Source organism: Doryrhamphus excisus, chromosome 9 (assembly GCF_030265055.1).
Source record: "Doryrhamphus excisus isolate RoL2022-K1 chromosome 9, RoL_Dexc_1.0, whole genome shotgun sequence".
NCBI classification, from domain to species: domain Eukaryota; kingdom Metazoa; phylum Chordata; class Actinopteri; order Syngnathiformes; family Syngnathidae; genus Doryrhamphus; species Doryrhamphus excisus.
Genome location: NC_080474.1, coordinates 18,727,313 through 18,750,725, shown reverse-complemented (window position 1 = coordinate 18,750,725; position 23,413 = coordinate 18,727,313). Strand labels below are relative to the sequence as shown.

General features: G+C 38.3%; 1 protein-coding gene across 1 annotated transcript in view; it reads left to right on the top strand.

Annotated features, from left to right (window-relative positions):
• Positions 1-284: 284 nt before the first annotated feature.
• Positions 285-23,413, top strand: part of myo10l3 (myosin X, like 3) — a 74,683-nt gene continuing 51,554 nt past the window's right edge. The window contains exons 1-2 of the mRNA XM_058081747.1: positions 285-605; positions 18,435-18,533. Coding sequence (XP_057937730.1) covers positions 585-605; positions 18,435-18,533 — 120 coding nt within the window. The 5' untranslated portion in view covers positions 285-584. The remainder of the gene's footprint in view (positions 606-18,434; positions 18,534-23,413) is intronic.

Sequence of the window (23,413 nt, the reverse complement as noted above, 5' to 3'; positions counted from 1 at the left end):
TACATTAATACAGCAAATATGTGATATTATTAGTCACAAAGTAGCAATGTTATCTTTATACAGGCTTTGAAATAAACAAACTTTTTATATATATTGTAATTTATTGCAATCTTACCTGTATTTTTTACATTAATACAGCAAATATGTGATACTATTAGTGACAAAGTAGCAATATTATCTTTACACAGGCTTTGTTTCATCATCAGAGTGCTGCCTTTGTTTAAGATTACAAATCCTTGTCTGCCTTTCTTGCGACACACACAAAAAAAGGCGTGTGCCAGGGGGAGGAGCCTCTACCGCTAGGCTCCGCCCCCTTTGCATAATTTGCCGGCTCCCTCTGCCCTGCCCTTTGCAATGAATGGCTCAGCAGCACGAGCACACACACACACAACAACAACAACAAGCATCGGGGAACGAAAACGGGAACTCGTCCAAAGCCAGCGGAACATGTCTTATTTCTAACCGAATCTGGAAGCGACAGAGAGAATTTAAATGTAATCCGTTTTGGGACTAACCTCGACTGCGGTACCCTGAAAAGTCAGACTACAAAGGGACGTCAGGACGTCAGGTCGGACCGTGTAGGCATGGATACCTTCTTCCAAGAGGTACAGTCTTTTTCTTTTCGGCACACAAAAAGTTATTTTATTCAGTTTAAAAGTCACTTTTGTTTATGTAGTGCTTCTTCTTACTTGATAATAGCTTCAGTTTTCTTTTGGAATGATAGCTAAAACTTAGCATGTTTTCACAAGGCGTGTGTTTATCAAGCATCCCTCAATGTAGTCTACTACACAATCCCCTTCAAGTGTGCCCACATAATCCCATTAAGAGCAGCCAGAGAGAGGAGACACATGTCACTGCAGTTCTTTATGTTCCCATTTAAGTACTTTCCACTTGAAATTCGTGTTATTGAAGAGGGAGGCATTCAGACTACATGATAAGTAGACTGTTATAGTCACGGTATACACTCACAATGCTTTGAGTCACATATAAATACACCAACAGTGATTGGGGCTCAAGTAATGCATCACCCAGATGCGTGTAGTGAACCCTTTGGGTGTGTACAGAATCACAGTATTACTTCATTCATTCATTTTCTACTGCTTTTCCTCATGAGCCAATCACAAGGCACATATAGACAAACAACCATTCACACTCACATTCATACCTATGGACAATTTGGAGTCGCTAATTAACCTAGCATGTTTTTGGAATGTGGGAGGAAACCGGAGTACCCGGAGTCAAACCCACGCATGCACGGGGAGAACATGCAAACTCCACACAGAAATGGCCGAGGGTGGAATTGAACTCGGGTCTCCTTTCTAAAGTTGTAGCCATTTCTATAATGGTGGGACTCCAGCAAACCATAGTGAGAGCCATTTATCCACAAGTGGTAAAAAAAATGGAACACTGGTGAACCTTCCCAGAAATGGCCAGCAACCACTATTCCATAGTGAACTCGGGGTACACCCTGGACTGGTGGCCAGCCAATCACAGGGCACATATAGACAAACAACCATTCACACTCACATTCATATCTATGGACAATTTGGAGTCGCCAATTAATTAACCTAGCATGTTTTTGGAATGTGGGAGGAAACCGGAGTACCCGGAGAAAACCCGCGCATGCACCGGGAGAACATGCAAATTCCACACAGAGATGACCTTTCTAAAGTTGTAGCCATTTCTAAAATTGTGGGACTCCAGCAAACCATAGTGAGAGCCATTTATCCACAAGTGGTAAAAAAAATGGAACACTGGTGAACCTTCCCAGAAATGGCCAGCAACCACTATTCCATAGTGAACTCGGGGTACACCCAGGACTGAACATATAGACAAACAACCATTCACACTCACATTCATACCTATGGACAATTTGGAGTCGCTAATTAACCTAGCATGTTTTTGGAATGTGGGAGGAAACCGGAGTACCCGGAGAAAACCCACGCAAAATAAACATGCAAACTCGGATTGAACTTGGGATGTGAAAAGTTTAAATATTTAAAAAGCAACTGGTGGGCCGGATTCAAACGCTTGGTGGGCCGCATTTGGCCCCTGGGGCGTAGTTTGCCCACCCCTGTTTTAAGGTTTGTGCTCACATGTCTCGCCGCCATCAGTTGTCAGCACCTTCTTCAAACACATATCCCCCATCTTATATTCTTATTATATATACATACGTATATATAGCTTGGAGTCGCTAATTAACCTAGCATGTTTTTGGAATGTGGGAGGAAACCGGAGTACCGGGAGAAAACTCACGCATGCAAGGGGAGAACATGCAAACTCATAATGCTAACGCTAACCACTCGACCGCCGTGCAGCCAAGTATTACTTCATTTTGTAGTCATTTTCCACAATGATTAGACCGAGATTATAACATATTTTAGGCAGAGTTTTCAGCATGTTTACTCCACCACTCATAAAAACTGACCCAAGACGATAAAATTGTCGCCCGTAAGATGTTTAACACTCGAGTTTTAGGATTTAATTAAATGGGAAATGAGGTAGTGAGGATTGAAGTGGATTAAACTGAGTCATTGTGGAATGATGAATCTGAGGTGTGATTCATCGCTGTGGGTTCAAATTGTCAGTGAGTCGTGGTTGTCAAATCAGGAGTGATGCTATTAATTGATTGCTTGATAGCATCGTCAACTGCTTGGTTAAAACAATCGCCGGTCGGGGTGAAATGAGCCACTTTATCAGTCGTTTGTTTACGTATATTTGGCATTGCTTTGCTGTCTGATCAGTTGCTGGCTTTGTCATTTTTGGTTGACTGTTTTAATTCCCAGTTTTGTATATGACGGTATTTCTGTCAGGTACTTAAGGGTGTGACCCCCCCAGTAAACACCATTCTGTCCATCAGCACTGAGCACTGGAGTCCACCCTCCACTTTGCACTCCACAATCTGGTCAGTTCTTTTTAACCTCTGCCCGACCACTGATGATATATCAGGGTGTGGATTTCTGTCTTTCAGCCCTTCATAGAGGAAATGGCGTCTTTATAGCCTTTGTCAAGCATCCTGTTCAAGAGTCCGAAGCCCGTTTCTAAACTTGGCCATTCAAGGCCTTTAAAGAAGCAGCTGCCTCGCACTGTGAAGCCAAACCGAGACCTTTTACATACCCGTTAACTCCCTCCTATAGCATTCCATCCTCTTAAAGGTATTCTGACATGAGGGAATCCCGGAGTCCGAACCCTGACCCCTGAAATTCCCAGCCGTGCCGGCATGTCATCCCGTGCCTTGTAGGAGTGTGGCGGCGAGGCTTTAGGTTACCACATGCATTCTTCACGTCCGAGAACATCCGATGCACTCCTTCCTGCTTGCTGTGGTAGCACTTTGGAGATAGAGCCTTGTGGAGCTGGCAAAGAATTTTGTCAAAAAAAGTGTTTATGTGTACAATCATTCCTAATTTATCACGTTTAGTTGGTTCCAGACCCGACAGCGATAAGGTAATTCCAGCAAAATATTAATAAATAGAATATTTTTGTACTTAGAGCATAGAAAACCCGTTTATGACTTTCAACATATGTTTTTTTCAACCATTATTAGAGCCCTGTAGAAATAAAATAGCACCCCTATAATCGTCTTTATCCTATTCTTTTTTATGTGCAGGCTATGTGATCACTGCAGGGACACAAGAGACGACCAAGCATAACATTGTACAGAGCTAACTAGTTAGCCTCAAATTTATTCATTCTAACCTTAGGAAGGGGCGGCACGGCGGACGAGTGGTTCGCGCGCAGACCTCACAGCTAGGAGACCAGGTTTCAATTCCACCCTGGGTTTTCTCCGGGTACTCCGGTTTTCTCCCACATTCCAAAAACATGCTAGGTTAATTGGCGACTCCAAATTGTCCATAGGTATGAATGTGAGTGTGAATGGTTGTTTGTCTATATGTGCCCTGTGATTGGCTGGCCACCAGTCCAGGGTGTACCCCGCCTCTCACCCAAAGACAGCTGGGATAGGCTCCAGCACCCCCGCGACCCTCGTGAGGAAAAGCGGTAGAAAATGAATGAATGAACCTTAGGAAGTGGTGACCGAGTGGTTAGCATGTAGGCCACACAGTCAGGAAACCTGGGTTTGATTCTCCGCTTGGACATCTCGGTGTGGGATTTGCATGTTCTTCCCGGGCGACTCCAAATTGTCCATAGGTGTAAATGATTGTTTGTTTATATGTGCCCTGCGATTGGCTGGCAGCCCTGTTTCACCAAAGACAGTATATCCGTGACCCCAGTGAGGATAAGCGGCATAGAAAATGGGAAGAATGGGAAGAACATTTGTCACTCAGACATTCAGTGTTAAGCTAATGTCATTAGTGATGCCTATATAATTTTTCTTTTAATATTTTTTGACTTAAGCGATGTTATCTGGTGATGGCAAGATTTTATTTTCTTACCCCACTTGCCATTTCCTTCTGCTGCTGAAGCCATCTGAGATCATTGCATCTCACTTGCAGCCACGCAGACGGTAGAATTACTGAGGAAGGAAGTCAGGAAGCCGGGTGAGGATGTAATGGAGGAAGGAAAGGTGAAAAATGGCTGGGAGATCTTGCATTCCTTTTGACTACTGCTGCCGCTGACTTTGTCGAAAAACCATCAAGTTTTCTGATACCGATCCCGATCATCCATGAGAGAAATCGGCCGATACAGATACCAATACCGATCACATCAATAAAATGTAACATTGTATGGTCATATCACCTCATACTTTGGTACATGACAAATAAAATAAAAAAAAAAAAAAAAAAAAAATTTTAAATTTTAAATTAATTTATTTTTTTTATTTTTTTTTTCACATATCACCTCGTACTTTGGTACATGACAAATAAAATAAAAAATAAAAAAATAAACATTTTTTAAATTAATTTATTTTTTTTATTTTTTTTATTTTATTTGTCACGTACCAAAGTACAAGGTACATGACAAATAAAATAAAAAATAAAAAAATAAAAAAATTTTAAATTAATTTATTTTTTTTATTTTTTTTATTTTATTTGTCACGTACCAAAGTACAAGGTGATATGACAATTTTAAATTTTAAATTTTAAATTTTAAATTTTAAATTTTAAATTTTAAATTTTAAATTTTAAATTTTAAATTTTAAATTTTAAATTTTAAATTTTAAATTTTAAATTTTAAATTTTAAATTTTAAATTTTAAATTTTAAATTTTAAATTTTAAATTTTAAATTTGAATTAAACTGTATTAGGAAAGCAGGAAGTGAACAAATGTAACAGTTACTGATTGTAAAAGTACCAGATGGAGGGGTAGGATTTAATAAGCTTTGCTTCTTCCTACTCCTTTTGGACATGTGGAACTGTGAACTGATTATGTGATGCATTCAATTGTAATCTGATGCATGTTCAACTGAAATCAAACCATTACCATTCCCATATTTGGGATCACCAATTTTACTTTTTTGTAACATTAATTTACTTGTTTTACCAGAACATGAAATGCTGGTATCCACAACTCAACGTTTTGTATTTCACAATGCATTTATTTCTAGTCTTCTCACAGGTTTGCCAGCCTCTGCTGTGCCCCTCCAGTCACATCCGCTGCCTTCAGCCTCCTCTTCTGTGCCTCTGGCATATCGGAGAGGAGACAAAATGTTGGCACTCGCCCGTCACAAGGCGCTTCCAAGCGCAGCCGAAACTGTTTTGTAGTTAAAAGTACTGCAAAGTACTGTCAGTATCGTTGCGACTAATTTTCAACCATTATAGTCCGACCATACCACTAATAAGATGTATAATCTGTGCCCTAATAACACATATTGAGTTCGGTGTATAACAAGTTAATAATTATGAATTGGGATTTCCCATTTGAACATAATAAAATATGCTTTTTACTGTCCCACGGTGAATCCACTGGTGGCTAATAATATCCTCTTTTCACCTGGCCAGCTCATGTTTGCATAAGTGGTGTCGCGTCACATCGTGACCTGACCCCCCAGCTTTATCAGCAAGCCGGGCAGTGCTGTGATAACCTCCTGCTGACAACCCGCTGTCAGTGTTGGCCCTCATCCCCAACTGCCACCATTCAACTCCCAACTACAGTTTAAAGTTTGTGCTGATAGGGGGCGAGGAGCTCCTTTGTCAATGGTTATTAGTTCATGATGAAAGATCCACAGCAGATGCTGGTGCTGTGCTACAGAATCTTATTGGATATGGAAATTCAATTTTTGATGCCCTTGGTTTTCATACATTTCAGTGTCTTTGCTCTGGTTTTCATACACTGTCTTGGTTATTGTACAACATTGGCAGTCACAAACATTCAGCCCGTTTGCTGACTGTGTGTATCTGTATCATTCCACATGATCGATTCCCCAAACAAAGTACATTATGCGTTGGTGACTCACGGTTCGTGTATTTTTTTATTGAGTAAGACCGCTAAATAACGCGCCACAGGGAGTCAGATAAGGGAATTAACATAAGTAGATGGTTTTTAATTGTCCTTTCGGCTTAACAACTGCGAGATATCGCCTGCCTGTTACCATCGCTTTGTGTGGTACTCATAAGAAAGTTCTGAGAAAGTTAAAAGTTTACCTCAGTTTCCGCTTCAATAAATGACTTAGTTACTGTTAATTCACATGTTTTGTTGGGACTACCTTTAGCTTCAAACCGTGTGATAAAACAGTATTTTTTCCTTGACATTGACATTTATTTTGATATCATGCCGTTAACATTTTTAACTTATCTTTTATACGTTTTAAGAAATTTTTGTTTTTGTGTTACTACCCCAACCTTCCATAAGTGGGTCAAAAATGACCCGGTCAGGTTGTTTTCTTGAAATATCTTCGTAATGAAAAAATTGTTATAATTTCATATTCCAGGTATTCCTCAAAAAACATGTTTTTGATATCATGTTGTTCACATTTTAAACTTATCTTTTATACATTTTAAGAAATGTATGTTTTTGTGTTACTACCCCAACCTTCCATAAGTGGGTCAAAAATGACCCGGTCAGGTTGTTTTCTTGAAATATCTTTGTAATGAAAAAAAATTATAATTTCATATTCCAGGTATTCCTCAAAAAACATGTTTTTGATGTTGTTCACATTTTTAACTTATCTTTTATACATTTTAAGAAATTTTCGTTTTTGTGTTACTACCCCAACCTTCCATAAGTGGGTCAAAAATGACCCGGTCAGGTTGTTTTCTTGAAATATCTTTGTAATGAAAAATTGTTATCATTTCATATTCCAGGTATTCCTCGAAAAACATGTTTTTGATATCATGCCGTTCACATTTTTAACTTATCTTTTATACATTTTAAGAATTTTTTGTTTTTGTGTTACTACCCCAACCTTCCATAAGTGGGTCAAAAATGACCCGGTCAGGTTGTTTTCTTGAAATATCTTTGTAATGAAAAATTGTTATCATTTCGATATTGTTACCATTTTGATATCATGCCATTCATATTTTTAACTTACTATGGAGTAGTAACAATTTTCTATTGTTGTACGGGGTCATTTTCTTTTTCGAAGATGGAAAAAAGTGAAAAATTAAGATGTTTCTAACATGAAATCATTCTTGTGTGGTCCTAAATATAATACTAAATATCATACAAGTTATTATTCCTAACCAAAATGACAAAATTGACATAAAAACGCATTGATTCTAGTATGGGTATGATTATGGACGAACCCCACCCAACCCTACGAACCTACGAACATTTAGATTTGTTCATTTAACAACCACGATCACATGATTGAAAACTTCCCAAACCGCTGTACTTTTCCCTTCAGTCTTGGTCATGAGTCATTGTCCCGACTTTGCCCTTTTTAGGGTTTGAAGGATCACTTGGAGGTTGCCATGATGCAGCAGCCATGTCTCGTCCACCCATCCTTCCTGTCTGAGTGTCTGCCTATGAAGATGACAGCTTCCAGTGTGTCAGTGTCTGTACTATAAATCACCTCCATGTTCTTGTGCAACACACATCCCATGTATTGGGATCTCTCCAGGTCACTGGTCTGTGTGAGTGACAGGAAGAAAAGCTCTGACACACTTCAGGATAAATCTTTAGAGTCAGGCAAACTGACTTATTTTCAAGTTTTTTTCTCCATAAGAAATACATTTGAATCTTCTGATCTGTGTTTTTTATAAGCTGATGGAGTTGTGCCTTAGTGGAGGTCTGTGTGGATGTAGGTCGATTTCCTCATAGGTCCACCATGTCATGTTGTCTTTCTTTAGACAGCAAAGAGAGTGAATGTACTATACAACACACCATGAACTGCACATAATTGGCTACATTAACCGCCAATTAAATGGGTAATATGTTATTATGCTGATCTGTAGTTTTAGTATTAGTATTAGTAGTAGTAGTAGTAGTATTAGTAGCACTAGTCTTGTCAGAGACACACTCAGTCAAATTTTGTTTGTGTTCTGGATTCTTGTCGAAATTCAGGGCAAAATAAAGAATTCTGGCTAAATAGCAGACGAGTGGTTTCGCGTGCAGGCCTCACAGCTAGGAGACCCGAGTTCAATTCCACCCTCGGCAATCTCTGTGTGGAAATTTTATGAAAATACTACAAAAGACGCTAATCATGGTGTTCCGTAAATAACAATAATTACAATATTGAAATGTGAAAAAAAGTATGATATTTTTGACCACGGTTTGTCGATAAAGTGTACAGTCATGGTTCCGGGGCCTGACCGCAATAAGTGAATTTCGATTTTCGAAGTAGGATATATAATTAATGTACAGAATATTTTCATAGTAAGAGCATTGAAAACCAGTTTATGACTTTCTAAATATGACTTTTACCATTATTAGAGCCCTGTAGAGATGAAATAACACCCCTATAGTCGCCTGAGAAAAAAAAAAATAGCACTGGGATGCATGGCGGACGAGTGGTTAGCACGCAGGCCACACAGCTAGGAGACCCGAGTTTGATTCCACCCTCGGTCATCTCTGTGTGGAGTTTGCATGTTCTCCCCGTGCATGCGTGGGTTTTCTCCGGGTACTCCGGTTTCCTCCCACATTCCAAAAAACATGCTAGGTTAATTAGCGACTCCAAATTGTCCATAGGTATGAATGTGAGTGTGAATGGTTGTTTGTCTATATGTGCCCTGTGATTGGCTGGCCACCAGTCCGGGGTGTACCCCGCCTCTCGCTTGAAGACAGCTGGGATAGGCTCCAGCACCGCCGCGACCCTCGTGAGGATAAGCGGTAGAAAATGAATGAATAAATGAATGAGTTCTCCTCCTATTTTGTGTGGAAGTGGTAACTTTTTGGCTTCTTATTTTGTCTTTCCCCACCCATGGCCATGTTTGTATGGAGTTTGCATGTTCTCCCTGTGCATGCGTGGGTTTTCTCCGGGTACTCGGGTTTCCTCCCACATTCCAAAAACATGCTAGGTTAATTAGCGACTCCAAATTGTCCATAGGTATGAATGTGAGTGTGAATGGTTGTCTCTATGTGCCCTGTGATTGGCTGGCCACCAGTCATAGTCTGGCCATAGTCTTTGTTGACGGCCATCAGTGGGTGAAACCAAAATGAGACAACCGAGTCCTTTGCTCCGCATTACCAACAATGAATTGATTTATAGTAGAATTCCAATGCAGTGTATTTATCCACGGTGCTTATCCAGAGAAAATTAAAGTACTTGTTTACTACGATCCACCACTGGCACATTAAATGACTCTTGGCCTTGACCTTGGCTGCCCTACCTGACCGACTCTGAGCTGGTAATAAGAGCGGAGTTTAAATCCCCCTGTGTTCAGAGGCAGCTTAATAGCAGCCAACCTGCGATTACTGCTTCTCGCCCAGATGTTGACTTTCCCTGCGATTACCAGGAGAGAGAGACTATTACGAGATATGTTGTGTCTCGTCACTCTCGCCTGTGCTTTTTATTTTCCAATCATTGTAACGTAAACGAATTAGGGCAACTGCAGGAGCCTTGGGATAAGGAATATAATGCCAAGTCAGAGGTTGAATGGGAATCGGGAAGACCAACCCCGCTTGCATTTACTGTTAGTTCCCACCTTGTACAGATCCAATAGGCAGATTGGTAGTAGGGAACACAGCATGGTGCATTACCAGACTGGATTAAATGTCTGTGGGTGGTTTTAGTGTTATCTCACTACAAGATTCTGAAGGGATGTTCCTATTTCAAATATTATTAGACCAGATTCATATCACTGCATGTTGTTAAATGGATACCTTGACCATGACAGTTGAATGGCAGTTGAAGGGCCAAATGTGGCCTGCAGGACACTAGTTTGAGGCCCCCGCCTTGATATGAAAGTTTAATGTTAGTGCGGCCCGCGCAAGTTTGATATGGATGCTGTATGGTATCATGTACCCAGAAAAAATTATTACGTTTGATTAATGTTCATGTTAAAGGTTAAATAACTGTTAATAGTTATCCTCCCTATCCGTGTGGAAGTGGTAAGTTTTCGCCTTTTTAAGTTTAAAGGAAATAACTTGGAGGCTACCGTTTAGGTCGCTAGCTCTCGAGTTTGCGAGTTAGCATGTGTCTCAAGACCCTGCAGTTGCGCAATATGTTGTAAATAAAAAAAGTATAAATGTGACTATAGTCGTGTTTTGTCATGTCTACAGGGCTCTAATAATGCTTTGTTCATTTTAATCTGAAAAAAATAATTTGTCTACCCCAACAACTATATGTGGTTTCTTAATTTTTAATTATTTGCCGTTTTATTATTATTATATTTATTTATTACTGATTGATTTTCTTTATTCTTGATCTTATTTTATGTAGAAAAATAAAAATTAAGATGTTTGAGAACAGTGGAATGTTTTATCAGAGCTTTTCTTGTAGAAAATCGAAACCAAAGCAAAGTTTATTAATTTTTCTGTTTTTAATAAATGCGTTTTTTTTTTTTTTTTGAAAACCTGATGCGACCCAGCCTCGCCCAGACCCTAGCTCCAGTGGCCCCCAAATAAATTGAGTTTGAGACCCCTGTCATAGAGTCTTCCTAAGCCCTATATATTCCCATGCATATAATTTTATGTTCATACTTAATATCAATATCTACAGTTACTTGCCAGATTGTTTCCATTAATATGTTGATTAAATAGCTTCAAAGCAATGAGAGCAAATTGAGGTTTCATACATTAAGTATGCAGAAAACATCATTCAGCCCGAAGGTCTCAGCAGGGAGTATCCAGACAGCTTGTGAGAGTCAAATCTCGATGATGAACAGCAACCTCCCCCACGGGGGCTGCCCCCACTATACCGGGGAAAGCCTTGTACCCCACGGGACTCCTCCTTCTCCTCCATTAGCTAATTTCTGATGTTCTGGTTTCTCTATCTTTAATTCATACGTCTTCATGCACAGATGCCGAAGGTTGCTTTTAATCAACTGATTACTCTCCTCTGTCAAGATCTATGCCCTCTGTCCCTCTTAAGCCATGTCGGATCCATGTAAACAAAGAGAGGAGGCTTTAGCCCAGGGGTCTCAAACACTGGAGCTCGGGTCTGGTTGAGACTGGGCCGCATCAGGTCCCCCCCCCCCCAAAAAACAAACAAAACGCATTTATTAAAAACAATTTTTTTTTAAAAAACTTCACTTTGGTTCCAATTTTCTACAAGAAAAGCTCTGATAAAACATTCCACTATTCTCAAATATCTTACTTTTAATTTTTCTACACAAAATAAGATCATGAATAAAGAAAATCAATCAATCAGTAATAAATTAATATAATAATAATAAAAGGGCAAATAATTAAAAATTAAGAAACCACATATAGTTGGTGGGTAGACAAATTATTTTTTTCAGATTAAAATGAACAAAGCATTATTAGAGCCCTGTAGACATGACAAAACACGACTATAGTCACATTTATACTCTTTTTATTTACAAAATATTGCGCAACTTAAATAGCCAAAAACTTACCACTTCCACACGGATGGGGAGGATAACTATTAACAGTTATTTAACCTTTAACATGAACATTAATCAAACGTAAAAAAAAAATCTGGGTACATGATACTATACAGCATCCATATCAAACTTACCACTTCCACACAGATAGGGAGGATAACTATTAACAGTTATTTAACCTTTAACATGAACATTAATCAAACGTAATAATTTTTTCTGGGTACATGATACCATACAGCATCCATATCAAACTTACCACTTCCACACGGATAGGGAGGATAACTATTAACAGTTATTTAACCTTTAACATGAACATTAATCAAACGTAATAATTTTTTCTGGGTACATGATACCATACAGCATCCATATCAAACATTAAACTTTCATATCAAGGCGGGGGTCTCAAACTAGTGTCCTGCGGGCCACATTTGGCGATAAAGTATTTATCTATTTCTGTAAGTCTACAGCATATTCAGTGTGTATGTTAAAAACGTAAGCTGTTACTTCAGCAAGATGGAGATCCTTTTGTGGGGAAAGTAAACCCCTCCACTCATCCGGAAGATTTGTTGACCAAGACCTGGAAGGACCTTTTGCCTAGATTTCCATTACAGCCACACTCAGCCTACATATTTAATCTCACCTTGCTGCATGTGTGTGTGTCTTACATGGCTCACTCAGCATTTTGGAGATTTCGGTGAAATCCTTGAATTTGGCATCGGTTCTTACTCGTGGATCAGGTGACAAAAGCCTACATTGTTTTCTGTATTGTGATTCAGCGGGACAATTTGGAGTCGCTAATAAACCTAGCATGTTTGTGGAATGTGGGAGGAAACCGGAGTACCCGGAGAAAACCCACGCATGCACGGGGAGAACATGCAAACTCCACACAGAGATGGCTGAGGGTGGAATCGAACCCTAGTCTCCTAGCTGTGAGGTCTGCGTGCTAACCACTCGTCCGCCATGCATCCCAGTGCTATTTTTTTTCTCAGTTTCATTCATATACCACCGATGACAACTGATGTACCCCGCTTTGGGAACCTAGGGTTTAAAACAAATAAATTGCCGTTAGCTAGGTAGCTTCCTGTATGCTATGAGCGGTGGGCGCCCCTGTCGTGATCCCGTGGCCTGTGCATTTGTGTTGAGCAATGAGCAATGTGGTGTAAACAAAGAATAATATGAGTGTAAAGGCGACTATAGGGGTGTTATTTCATCTCTACAAGGCTCTAATAATAGTAAAAGTCATATTTAGAAAGTCATAAACTGGTTTTCTATGCTCTTACTATGAAAATATTCTGTACATTAATAATATATCCTACTTCGAAAATCGAAATTCACTTATTGCGGTCAGGCCCCGGAACCATGACTGTACACTTTATCGACAAACCGTGGTAAAAAAAGTATCGTACTGTTTTCACATTTCAGTATCGTAATTATTGTTATTAACGGAACACCATGATTAGCGTAGTTTGTAGTATTTTCATAAAATTTCAACAATATTGTGATAATATTGGCTACAATAATAATGGTGTTATTCAATGTGCGGCCCTCGGACCCTTTATGACCCCAAGGCTCATGTTTTTATTGGTTCCTAAGCTATAAGGAATCTGTGCTAAAGGAAGGATGTGTATTCAGCTCAAGATGCATTTGTCCTGATCTTTGTCTTTCTTTGCATAAGTTTGTGCCCGAGTCAGCAACAGATGGTTCTTTCAAAGCTCCTCCCCCTTACCCCCCCCCCCCCCATCTTCATAAAGAGTCTTGTCACTAAAGTCAGCACAAAGGCAGTCATCTCTGACTGAGAGCTCTGAAGTTAACCAGGCGGAAATATCTCAAACAAAGGCCAGCTGAGACACAATGGGCACATGTCAGACGCCCCCCCCCCCAGCCCCCCCTAACCCCCCACCCCAATTTAAATCACCTGGTGACTACTTCTTGCATGTTGGTAGCAAGAGTGGTCAAAATCCACACCCTTGTTTCTGGTCAGCAGATGTTTGCATAACTCAGCCTGGTGTTTACGTCAGATTCCTCGTGCTGCATGTCACTGTGCACGTGGAATCGAACACTGCTGGGACTAACTAAGTCATGAAAACAGCCCCATCGAGATCTCTGACACAGAATCCCCCGTCATGCAGATGACGGTATCCTACAGCTGGTGGCTTGAGTTTCGACAGCTAACCCCAGAGACGTGCTAATGAATGAGTGTTAAATATTTCAGGGCCTGACACAGGACGAGGTGCTGCAGACACGAGTGCAGGTAGTATCAAGTGATCAGATCAAAAGTCCTGACAAAAGGGAAAGCTAATAAATGCAACGTAATGAGGAAACAACAGATGATAAGTTAACTTCTTGGAGTGGACGCACGAGTGAACATGCACCCAAATACAAATAGACGGTGTGGACATTGAAAGGGTGAATAAAACTAAACTTCTGGGACACAGAGATGGCCAGGGTGGAATTGAACCCTGGTGTCCTAGCTGTGAGGTCTGTGTGCTAACCACTCGACCGCCGTGCCGCCTCCATTTTATCTTGACTCAATATATTAAAAGCCCCTGATAGCTGACAGGAGATCTCCAGATTCCTGTTGTGTACATAGAATACACAAACACAGGAAGGTATTGAACAATAGATCAGAGGCAACCGTGAGGATGGTTGGATGTATTGCCAAATACTCTGAAATACTTTTGGAGATGGCTTATGGTAGAGAAATTAACATGACAAGCAACAGGCCTGGTGGACATTCTAGCAGTCAGCATGCCTTGCATTGTGGTAAAACTGCACATTTTAGTGGCCTTTTATTGTAGCCCGGCCAAGGAGCATCTTGATATGCCACATCTGTGAGATAAATGAAATATAATAAAATATAATAATAAAATAATCCAAAATAGGGCTGCACGGTGGTCGAGTGGTTAGCGCGCAGACCTCACAGCTAGGAGACCAGGGTTCAATTCCACCCTCGGCTATCTCTGTGTGGAGTTTGCATGTTCTCCCCGTGCATGAGTGGGTTTTCTCCGGTTTCCTCCCACATTCCAAAAACATGCTAGGTTAATTAGCGACTCCAAATCGTCCATAGGTATGAATGTGAGTGTGAATGGTTGTTTGTCTATATGTGCCCTGTGATTGGCTGGCCACCAGTCCAGGGTGTACCCCGTCTCTCCCCCGAAGACACCTGGGGTAGGCTCCAGCAACCCCGCGACGCCCAAGAGGATAAGCAGGAGAAAATTAATGAATGTTGCTTCTGTTGCACGGTAGTGGAGTGGTTAGCGCGCAGACCTCACAGCTACGAGACCCGAGTTCAATTCTACTCTCGGCTATCTCTGTGTGGAGTTTGCATGTTCTCCCCGTGCATGCGTGGGTTTTCTCCGGGTACTCCGGTTTCCTCCCACATTCCAAAAACATGCTAGGTTAATTAGCGACTCCAAATTGTCCATAGGTATGAATGTGAGTGTGAATGGTTGTTTGTCTATATGTGCCCTGTGATTGGCTGGTCTTAAGGCCTCTCGCCTTAAGACTTTTACTCATGTTTTAACTGTGTATGAACGAATGAATGTTGTATTTTAACTATATTTTACTCTGTTTACTTGTTTTTATTCAACTCCATTTTTTTTTCTGTAAAGTGTTTTTCAGTATTTGAACAGCGCTATACAAATAAAATGTATTATTATTATTATTATTGTTATTATTAACACAGCTGGGATAGGCTCCAGCACATCCGCGACCCTCGTGAGGCTAAGCGGTAGAAAATGAATGAATGAATGAACTTTTAACATACAAACTGGCAACATGACTTGCAAGTTGGATGTCTTATTTAGAAATTAAAAAAAAAACTGTAAAATTAAATGACATAGTTTGATGTGGTCTGATGTTTAAAGTACTCCTGAAAAAAAGCACATACAGCTGATAGTATAAAACGTTTACAGATAAAATTAGACAAATAATTCCAAGGAAAATTGTCCCGGAGCCCTCTGATTGGCTTATCAGTGCTCACGTGAAACTTTATTAAAATGTGACCTTGCAAAATACATATTTTAGACATCGGTAAAGAGAGACCGCATTGTTGTTAGTAGCTACTACCAGTAATAATACGCTCCTTGAGTCAAGTTCCTATGATTTCCAGTTACATAACAGCACCTGATTGTCTTATGTCTATGGAATAAATCCCAATAATCTCCCAAATGGACGCGGCTTTTCCCTGAGTAGGCCAAACATGCCAAGCTGGTACCAGGCAGAGACGGTCCTACTTTTAAAGCGTGTTAATGTGTCGACACGTGTTGTAATTACACACACAATGGGAGGTGAAACATGATCACATATGCGTACCCTTCCTCTTTCCTTTCCACTTAGCCTCTTCTTGCTAATTACGACACAAAAAAACGTTGTCCCTCGTGGTTTATAGCAGGGCCACATTTAGACGTACTCCATTAGCCAATTGAAGGGAAAAGCATGGCGATAGAGGAGTGGCTTTGGAGGCGTTGTTTTGTCTAAGGCAGGGGTCTCAAACTCAATTTACCTACCAACATATTGCGCAACTGCAGGGTCTTGAGACACATGCTAACTCGCAAACTAGAGAGCTTAGCGACCTAAACGGTAGCCTTCAAGTTATTTCCTTTAAACTTAAATAGCCAAAAACTTACCACTTCCACACGGATAGGGAGGATAACTATTAACAGTTATTTAACCTTTAACATGAACATTAATCAAACGTAAAAAAAAAAATCTGGGTACATGATACCATACAGCATCCATATCAAACTTACCACTTCCACACGGATAGGGAGGATAACTATTAACAGTTATTTAACCTTTAACATGAACATTAATCAAATGTAATAGTTTTTTTTCTGGGTACGTGATACCATACAGCATCCATATCAAACTTACCACTTCCACACGGATAGGGAGGATAACTATTAACAGTTATTTAACCTTTAACATGAACATTAATCAAACGTAATAATTTTTTCTGGGTACATGATACCATACAGCATCCATATCAAACTTACCACTTCCACACGGATAGGGAGGATAACTATTAACAGTTATTTAACCTTTAACATGAACATTAATCAAATGTAATATTTTTTTTCTGGGTACATGATACTATACAGCATCCATATCAAACTTACCACTTCCACACGGATAGGGAGGATAACTATTAACAGTTATTTAATCTTTAACATGAACATTAATCAAACGTAATAATTTTTTCTGGGTGCATGATACCATACAGCATCCATATCAAACTTGCACGGGCCGCACTAACATTAAACTGTCCTGCGGGCCACATTTGTATATAAGTATATAAGCTATTGTTTGTTGTCCCTTTGTAATGTGTTTTATGCTGTGGGTAAGAGAGTGTGTGGGGAGGGGTGGCTGGACACGTGGCCCCGGCCCTTTTAAATAGTTAATGAGGATTGATGTCTGAAAGTGGTGACCTTGTACTGTATAAGGTTACCAAGCGGAATCCATGCATATTGATCTGTTCAGTTTTATGCTCTGTTGGACACAATTCCCGTTTGTCCCATGTTTCACGTTGGTGCTGATTAACAGTGTTTAGTGACTCAAAAATTGCGTTGAAAGGAATGACTGGCTTAAAGCAATCGCCCTGTGGTCTTCCACTTACGAAAGCGTACTTGGGCTAACATTTCTTTGTGATGCTGACAAATGCCAGTGTAGTCATCTGACAGGCATTCTCTTCGGGCACTATAAAATGCGGTCACTTCCATGGATCTTCTTCTGCTGTCAGGAAATGAGACACGTAACTCATAATTCCTGTTGTTTCTCTTTGTTATCAGATTGTTAGTTCATATGTCTGCATAACAGTAAACATAACAGTAATAAATACCACCCTACTTGACCCCAAAGTGAGAGATACACTGTCAGGGCCAGTATTGTTTTTAAAAAATTATGATAATATATTGCAATTCACCGTGACATCATCACATATATGCCTGACTTTCATTCTGTAAGCAACTTCAAGAAAGTGTTTTCAAACGGAATGGGGAAAAAGGACAAAGAAGTCAAAAACATTTACCACTTCCACACTGAATGGGAGTGTTACAAACGTGAAACAAACGTAATAACTGCCCACAAATATAATACAAATCTTCAGCTTTGAATGTAATAATCCCGTAAATGTAATAAATTTCCCACAATCGTAATAAAATGTGCCTATTGCAAACGTAATACAGAATTTCCTGCAAATGTAATAACTATTACATGTGAAATTATTACATATGTGGGAAAGTGAAAATCTGTAAATGTAATAACTTCCCCCAAATGTAATATGAGACAAAATAATGTGAAAGTGTTTTCAAACGGAATGGGGAAAAATTACAAAGAAGTCAAAAACATTTACCACTTCCACACTGAATGGGAGTGTTACACCCGCAAACGTAATACAAATCTACAGCTTTGAATGTAATAATAATCCCGCAAATGTAACAAATTTCCCACAAACGTAATAAAATGTGCCTACTGCAAACGTAATACTGAATTTAAAATTATTTAAAAAATTAAAATTATTACATATGTGCAAAACATATTTAGAGTTATTTATATCACAATTTTTTTTTTTTTTTACTAATTTCTTTACAGGGGTCCCGTGTGTGGCTAAGGCATAAAGAACAGCTTCTTCCGTCCACTGTCAGTTGCTGTGATGATGCATCACTGGTCCTCACCACCGACTATGGGAAAGTAAGTAAGAAACCTCTTCATATAGAGCACTGGTGCTACCAGTTATTATTGAATATATTCATTATTTTGAATGAACTGATGAGTTTTCATCAGTCCACATGTTTATGTTGACAATGTTTCTTGAATTGGCTCATCGTTGTGCATTGTTTGAGGTCCTTACTTAATCCAGTCATGATTTGCTATACATATAACTATAATGACACTTACTATGGTACCCATTATGTCATTGGATGCTCATATCACCTCATACTTTTTTTTTTATAAAAATAAAAATAAAAATAAAAATAAAAATAAAAATAAAAATAAAAATAAAAATAAAAATAAAAATAAAAATAAAAATAAAAATAAAAATAAAAATAAAAATAAAAATAAAAATAAAAATAAAAATAAAAATAAAAATAAAAATAAAAATAAAAATAAAAATAAAAATAAAAATAAAAATAAAAATAAAAATAAAAATAAAAAAAATAAAAAAAATGTACTGCAAAAAAGTCAGTAAGGATAATTCATAATGCCGCCTACAGAGAACATACTAACTCTATTTTATTAAAATTAAAATTAAAATTAAAATTAAAATTAAAATTAAAATTAAAATTAAAATTAAAATTAAAATTAAAATTAAAATTAAAATTAAAATTAAAATTAAAATTAAAATTAAAATTAAAATTAAAATTAAAGAAAAACAAAAAAATAAAAAAAACTTTAAAATAAATAAACTATATTAGGAAAGCAGGAGGTGAACAAATGTAACAGTTACTGATTGTAAAAGTACCAGATGGAGGGGTAGGATTTAATAAGCTTTGCTTCTTCCTACTCCTTTTGGACATGTGGAACTGTGAACTGATTATGTGATGCATTCAATTGTAATCTGATGCATGTTCAAATGAAATCAAACCATTACCATTACATAACATTTTGTGTATTTTACTATGATACTTCTACAGCACAAACAGTATAGTGTATATAGGCAGTCATCTGAAACAGCATACAGTATTCATTGTTCACTTTTTATTTTCTTTGTGCAAAATGGTGGCTATCATTAATAATTATCGAGTGGACCCAGAAAACCGACTCTAAAACCTCCCCTAGCCTGTCTCCTTCCAGTATACATCATTAAGGGAGTGGGTGACCCAGTGTGTGGATGCAGGAAGTTCATGTACATGTGTTTCATACAAGGGCTGCTGTGGGATCAACACCTTTTGTAACTCCACAGTCCACAAGAATGAATGCTTATCTGTTTGGCAATGCATGGACGTGGTTGTGTCTGGAGGAAATCCTGCTACACGCAGTCGGAAATCGAGAGTATGGTGGTGATGGGCGCATGAAAAATAGCTTTAAAAGTAGGTTAAAACTGTGTTTGTGTGTGTGTGTGTGTGTTCTCCCTTATCCAGTCTTTGTTTTCGACTGACATTTTGGGCTAAGTATTAGCCATAGGAAGCAACTCTGCGGGTATGAAGGGGCTATTTCTGTCCACAGGATCTGTTCCACATCCAGTCCATAAACCATCTAACAGCAGACCAGAGAGAACATTAGCTGGTTTCTTCTGCGGTTGACATTGACATCCAGCAACAACAAAACTAATTTGGTGACTCACTTAAAAAAATGGTAATTATACTAAGCGGTTTAAGTTAATTGAGGTAAACTTTTGATTACACTGAGATACTGGAAGTTTACTCAACGATTTTGAGTAATTACTGTTTTAATTTATATTTTTACCTTGTAATTAACATGAGGTCTGTGGTTCAGCGACACCCGCCCCCTCCCCATGTGTTTCATCCACATCATGTGGTGGACGTTTGATCACGGTTGGGGGTACGAGTATCATCTTCCATACATATGTGTTGACTTCATGAGGATTTGATTAGAACCGAGTATCTTTTTTTTTCTTCTCCTCATGGCGCCCCCCTACAGAGAATGCCACCCTGGCCAATTACCAATGTGGCCCACAGTTAAAACCGCCACTGCTTCCAGGTCCTGAAACAGCAAAACCGCCCTAGACCATCACACTACTACCACCGTATTTTACTGTTGGTATGATATTGTTTTTCTGTTATATTTATGCTCCTAAAATTATATTATTTTTTCTCATAATATATTATTCACATAGAATTTTGACCTTTTACATTTTATCTGTTAATATTTTGACCAGATTATGGCCAAATTACTGCAGATTTTTTCATTTTTGCTCCCCTGTTTTTGTGTTTTCTTGTTAAATTATATATTTAGTATGTGCCACGGGTCAATAAAAAAACAGTTGCAGGCCGCAAATGGAACCCGGGCTGCACTTTGGACACCCACTGATTTAAAGTCTGCATCCTTTGTATTGTAGAAAATTGTGATATTCCAAAATACTAGGTATAACCAAAGATACATATTCAGATGTTATCGTTATTATTATGCAGATTATGCAGAAAATGTATTATTATTATTATTATTATTATTATTATTATTATTATTATTATTATTATTATTATTATTATTATTATTAGTATTAGTATTATTTTTATTATTATCATTATTAATAATAATATTAATAATAATAATAGAAAAACTGCATCATCTGCATAATAATAACAATAACATTTAAAGTTCGTTTTGCACCTTTAAAATGTAATAAAAATAATAATAATAATAATAATAATAATAATAATAATAATAATAATAATAATAATAATAATAATAATAACAATAATACGTTTTAAAGGTGCAAAACTAACTTTAAAATCTCTAGAATTAAATCATGATAAAAAATAATGTTACTTCTGTATTAGAAAATTTGTCCTGTAAGAAAATAACAGCTCTAAAATAAATATGAACTAATTTTACGTCTATTATCCGATCCTATCAGCCGCTCCAGTGAAAAATAATGAAAGCCAAGATAGTTTCATAATTTTCTGAAAGAAAAACCCTTCAAGACAGGAAGGACAGAACATGAAAACAGGATGTTTAGTCACCTTAGCTAAAGTACAGTCCATCTCCTTGGCAGATAGACTGCTTGTATAATTTTGAATTGCAGTTTTTTTGTTTATATTTTTTGCTGGTCTGTAAGAGAAGAGGAGGACTATACACAATAATGCACTTGTATAGCATCATCATCATTTAGTTCCATCATTTGGCTGAAAGTCAGACTAGCATCGGTCTTCAGCTGCTACGTCATTTGCAGCTCTGGTAGTATTTCTTGTTCTGACTAATTGTGGGAAATTTCTCAGTAGGGTCCTGATCTTTTTCAAGGTAGCCGACCATTTGTCTTATTCTCGCCAAAACAATGCTCAAGCGTTCCTCTGTCCCATTCACCAGGTCCAGTCATATCCGTTATTCTTTTTGGGACAATGGTGTTTTTACATGCAGGTACCATCCATGTCAGTCAAGGCTTGTTTGGTAAATATATCCTGACAGCGTTTTTTTCCTCCCCCCCTCAGGGGGCCGTGATATATACCATTACCGGTCACTTCAGCAGTGCTGCATCATGCCTAAAGTGCTCATCTTGCAGCCTCTGGAGACGAGAGCGTCTGAGCTTGAACAGGCTGACATGGCTGCTGTCACATTTAGCAGCACATCAGCATTTGTCATTGCCTTTAGACCTGAAGGAGACGGATGGGTGAGGGTACACAAAAGCTAAGAGGTCTTGTGTGTATGTGTGTGTGTGTGTGTGTGTGTGTGTGTGTGTGTGTGTGTGTGTGTGCGTGCATCCATCTGTGTGTGTGTTTTATATGGGCAGATGGCACCAGCTGGATTAACAGTGTGTGTGTTATTTTCAGAGCGTCGCACACAAAGAGAAGCAGGAAGTGGTCCTCTTATCTGACGTCAACCAACAGTTAAATTCATGCAGTTATGCCGTTAATTGTGTTGTTATTATTACTTCTGGTGTTATTATTAGTAGTCTTAGTCTATATTATTATTATTATTTGAGGAGTGATTATTCTAATAATAATAATACATTTTATTTGTATAGCACAGTTGTCTCAAACTCAATTTACTTGGGGGCCACTGGAGCTCAGGTCTGGGTGAGACTGGGCCGCATCAGATTTCCCCCCCCAAAAAAATGCATTTATTAAAAACAAAAAAAATTAAAAAAAACTTTGCTTTGGTTCCAATTTTCTACAATAAAAGCTCTGATAAAACATTCCACTGTTCTCAAATATCTTACTTTTTATTTTTCTACACAAAATAAGATTAAAAATAAATAAACATCAAGAATAAAGAAAATCAATCAATCAGTAATAAATAAATATAATAATAATAATAATAATAAAAACTTAAGAAACCACATATAGTTGGCGGGTAGACAAATTATTTTTTTCAGATTAAAATGAACAAAGCATTATTAGAGCCCTGTAGACATGACAAAACACGACTATAGTCACATTTATACTCTTTTTATTTACAACATATTGCGCAACTGCAGGGTCTTGAGACACATGCTAACTCGCAAACTGGAGAGCTAGCGACCTAAACGGTAGCCTTCAAGTTATTTCCTTTAAACTTAAATTGCCAAAAACTTACCACTTCCACACGGATAGGGAGGATAACTATTAACAGTTATTTAACCTTTAACATGAACATTAATCAAACGTAATATTTTTTTCTGGGTATATAATACCATACAGCATCCATATCAAACATTAAACTTTCATATCAAGGCGGGGGCCTCAAACTAGTGTCCTGCGGGCCACATTTGGCCCGCGGGCCGCGCGTTTGAGACCCCTGGTATAGCGCTTTTCAAAATACTCAAAGACACTTTACAGAAAAGTTAGAAGTTGAATAAAAACAAGTAAACAGAGTAAAAGATACGTTAAAATACAACATTCATTTGTTTATACACAGTTAAAACATTAATAAAAACAGTAGTAGCAGTAGTAGTACCATTATTAGGGATGCTA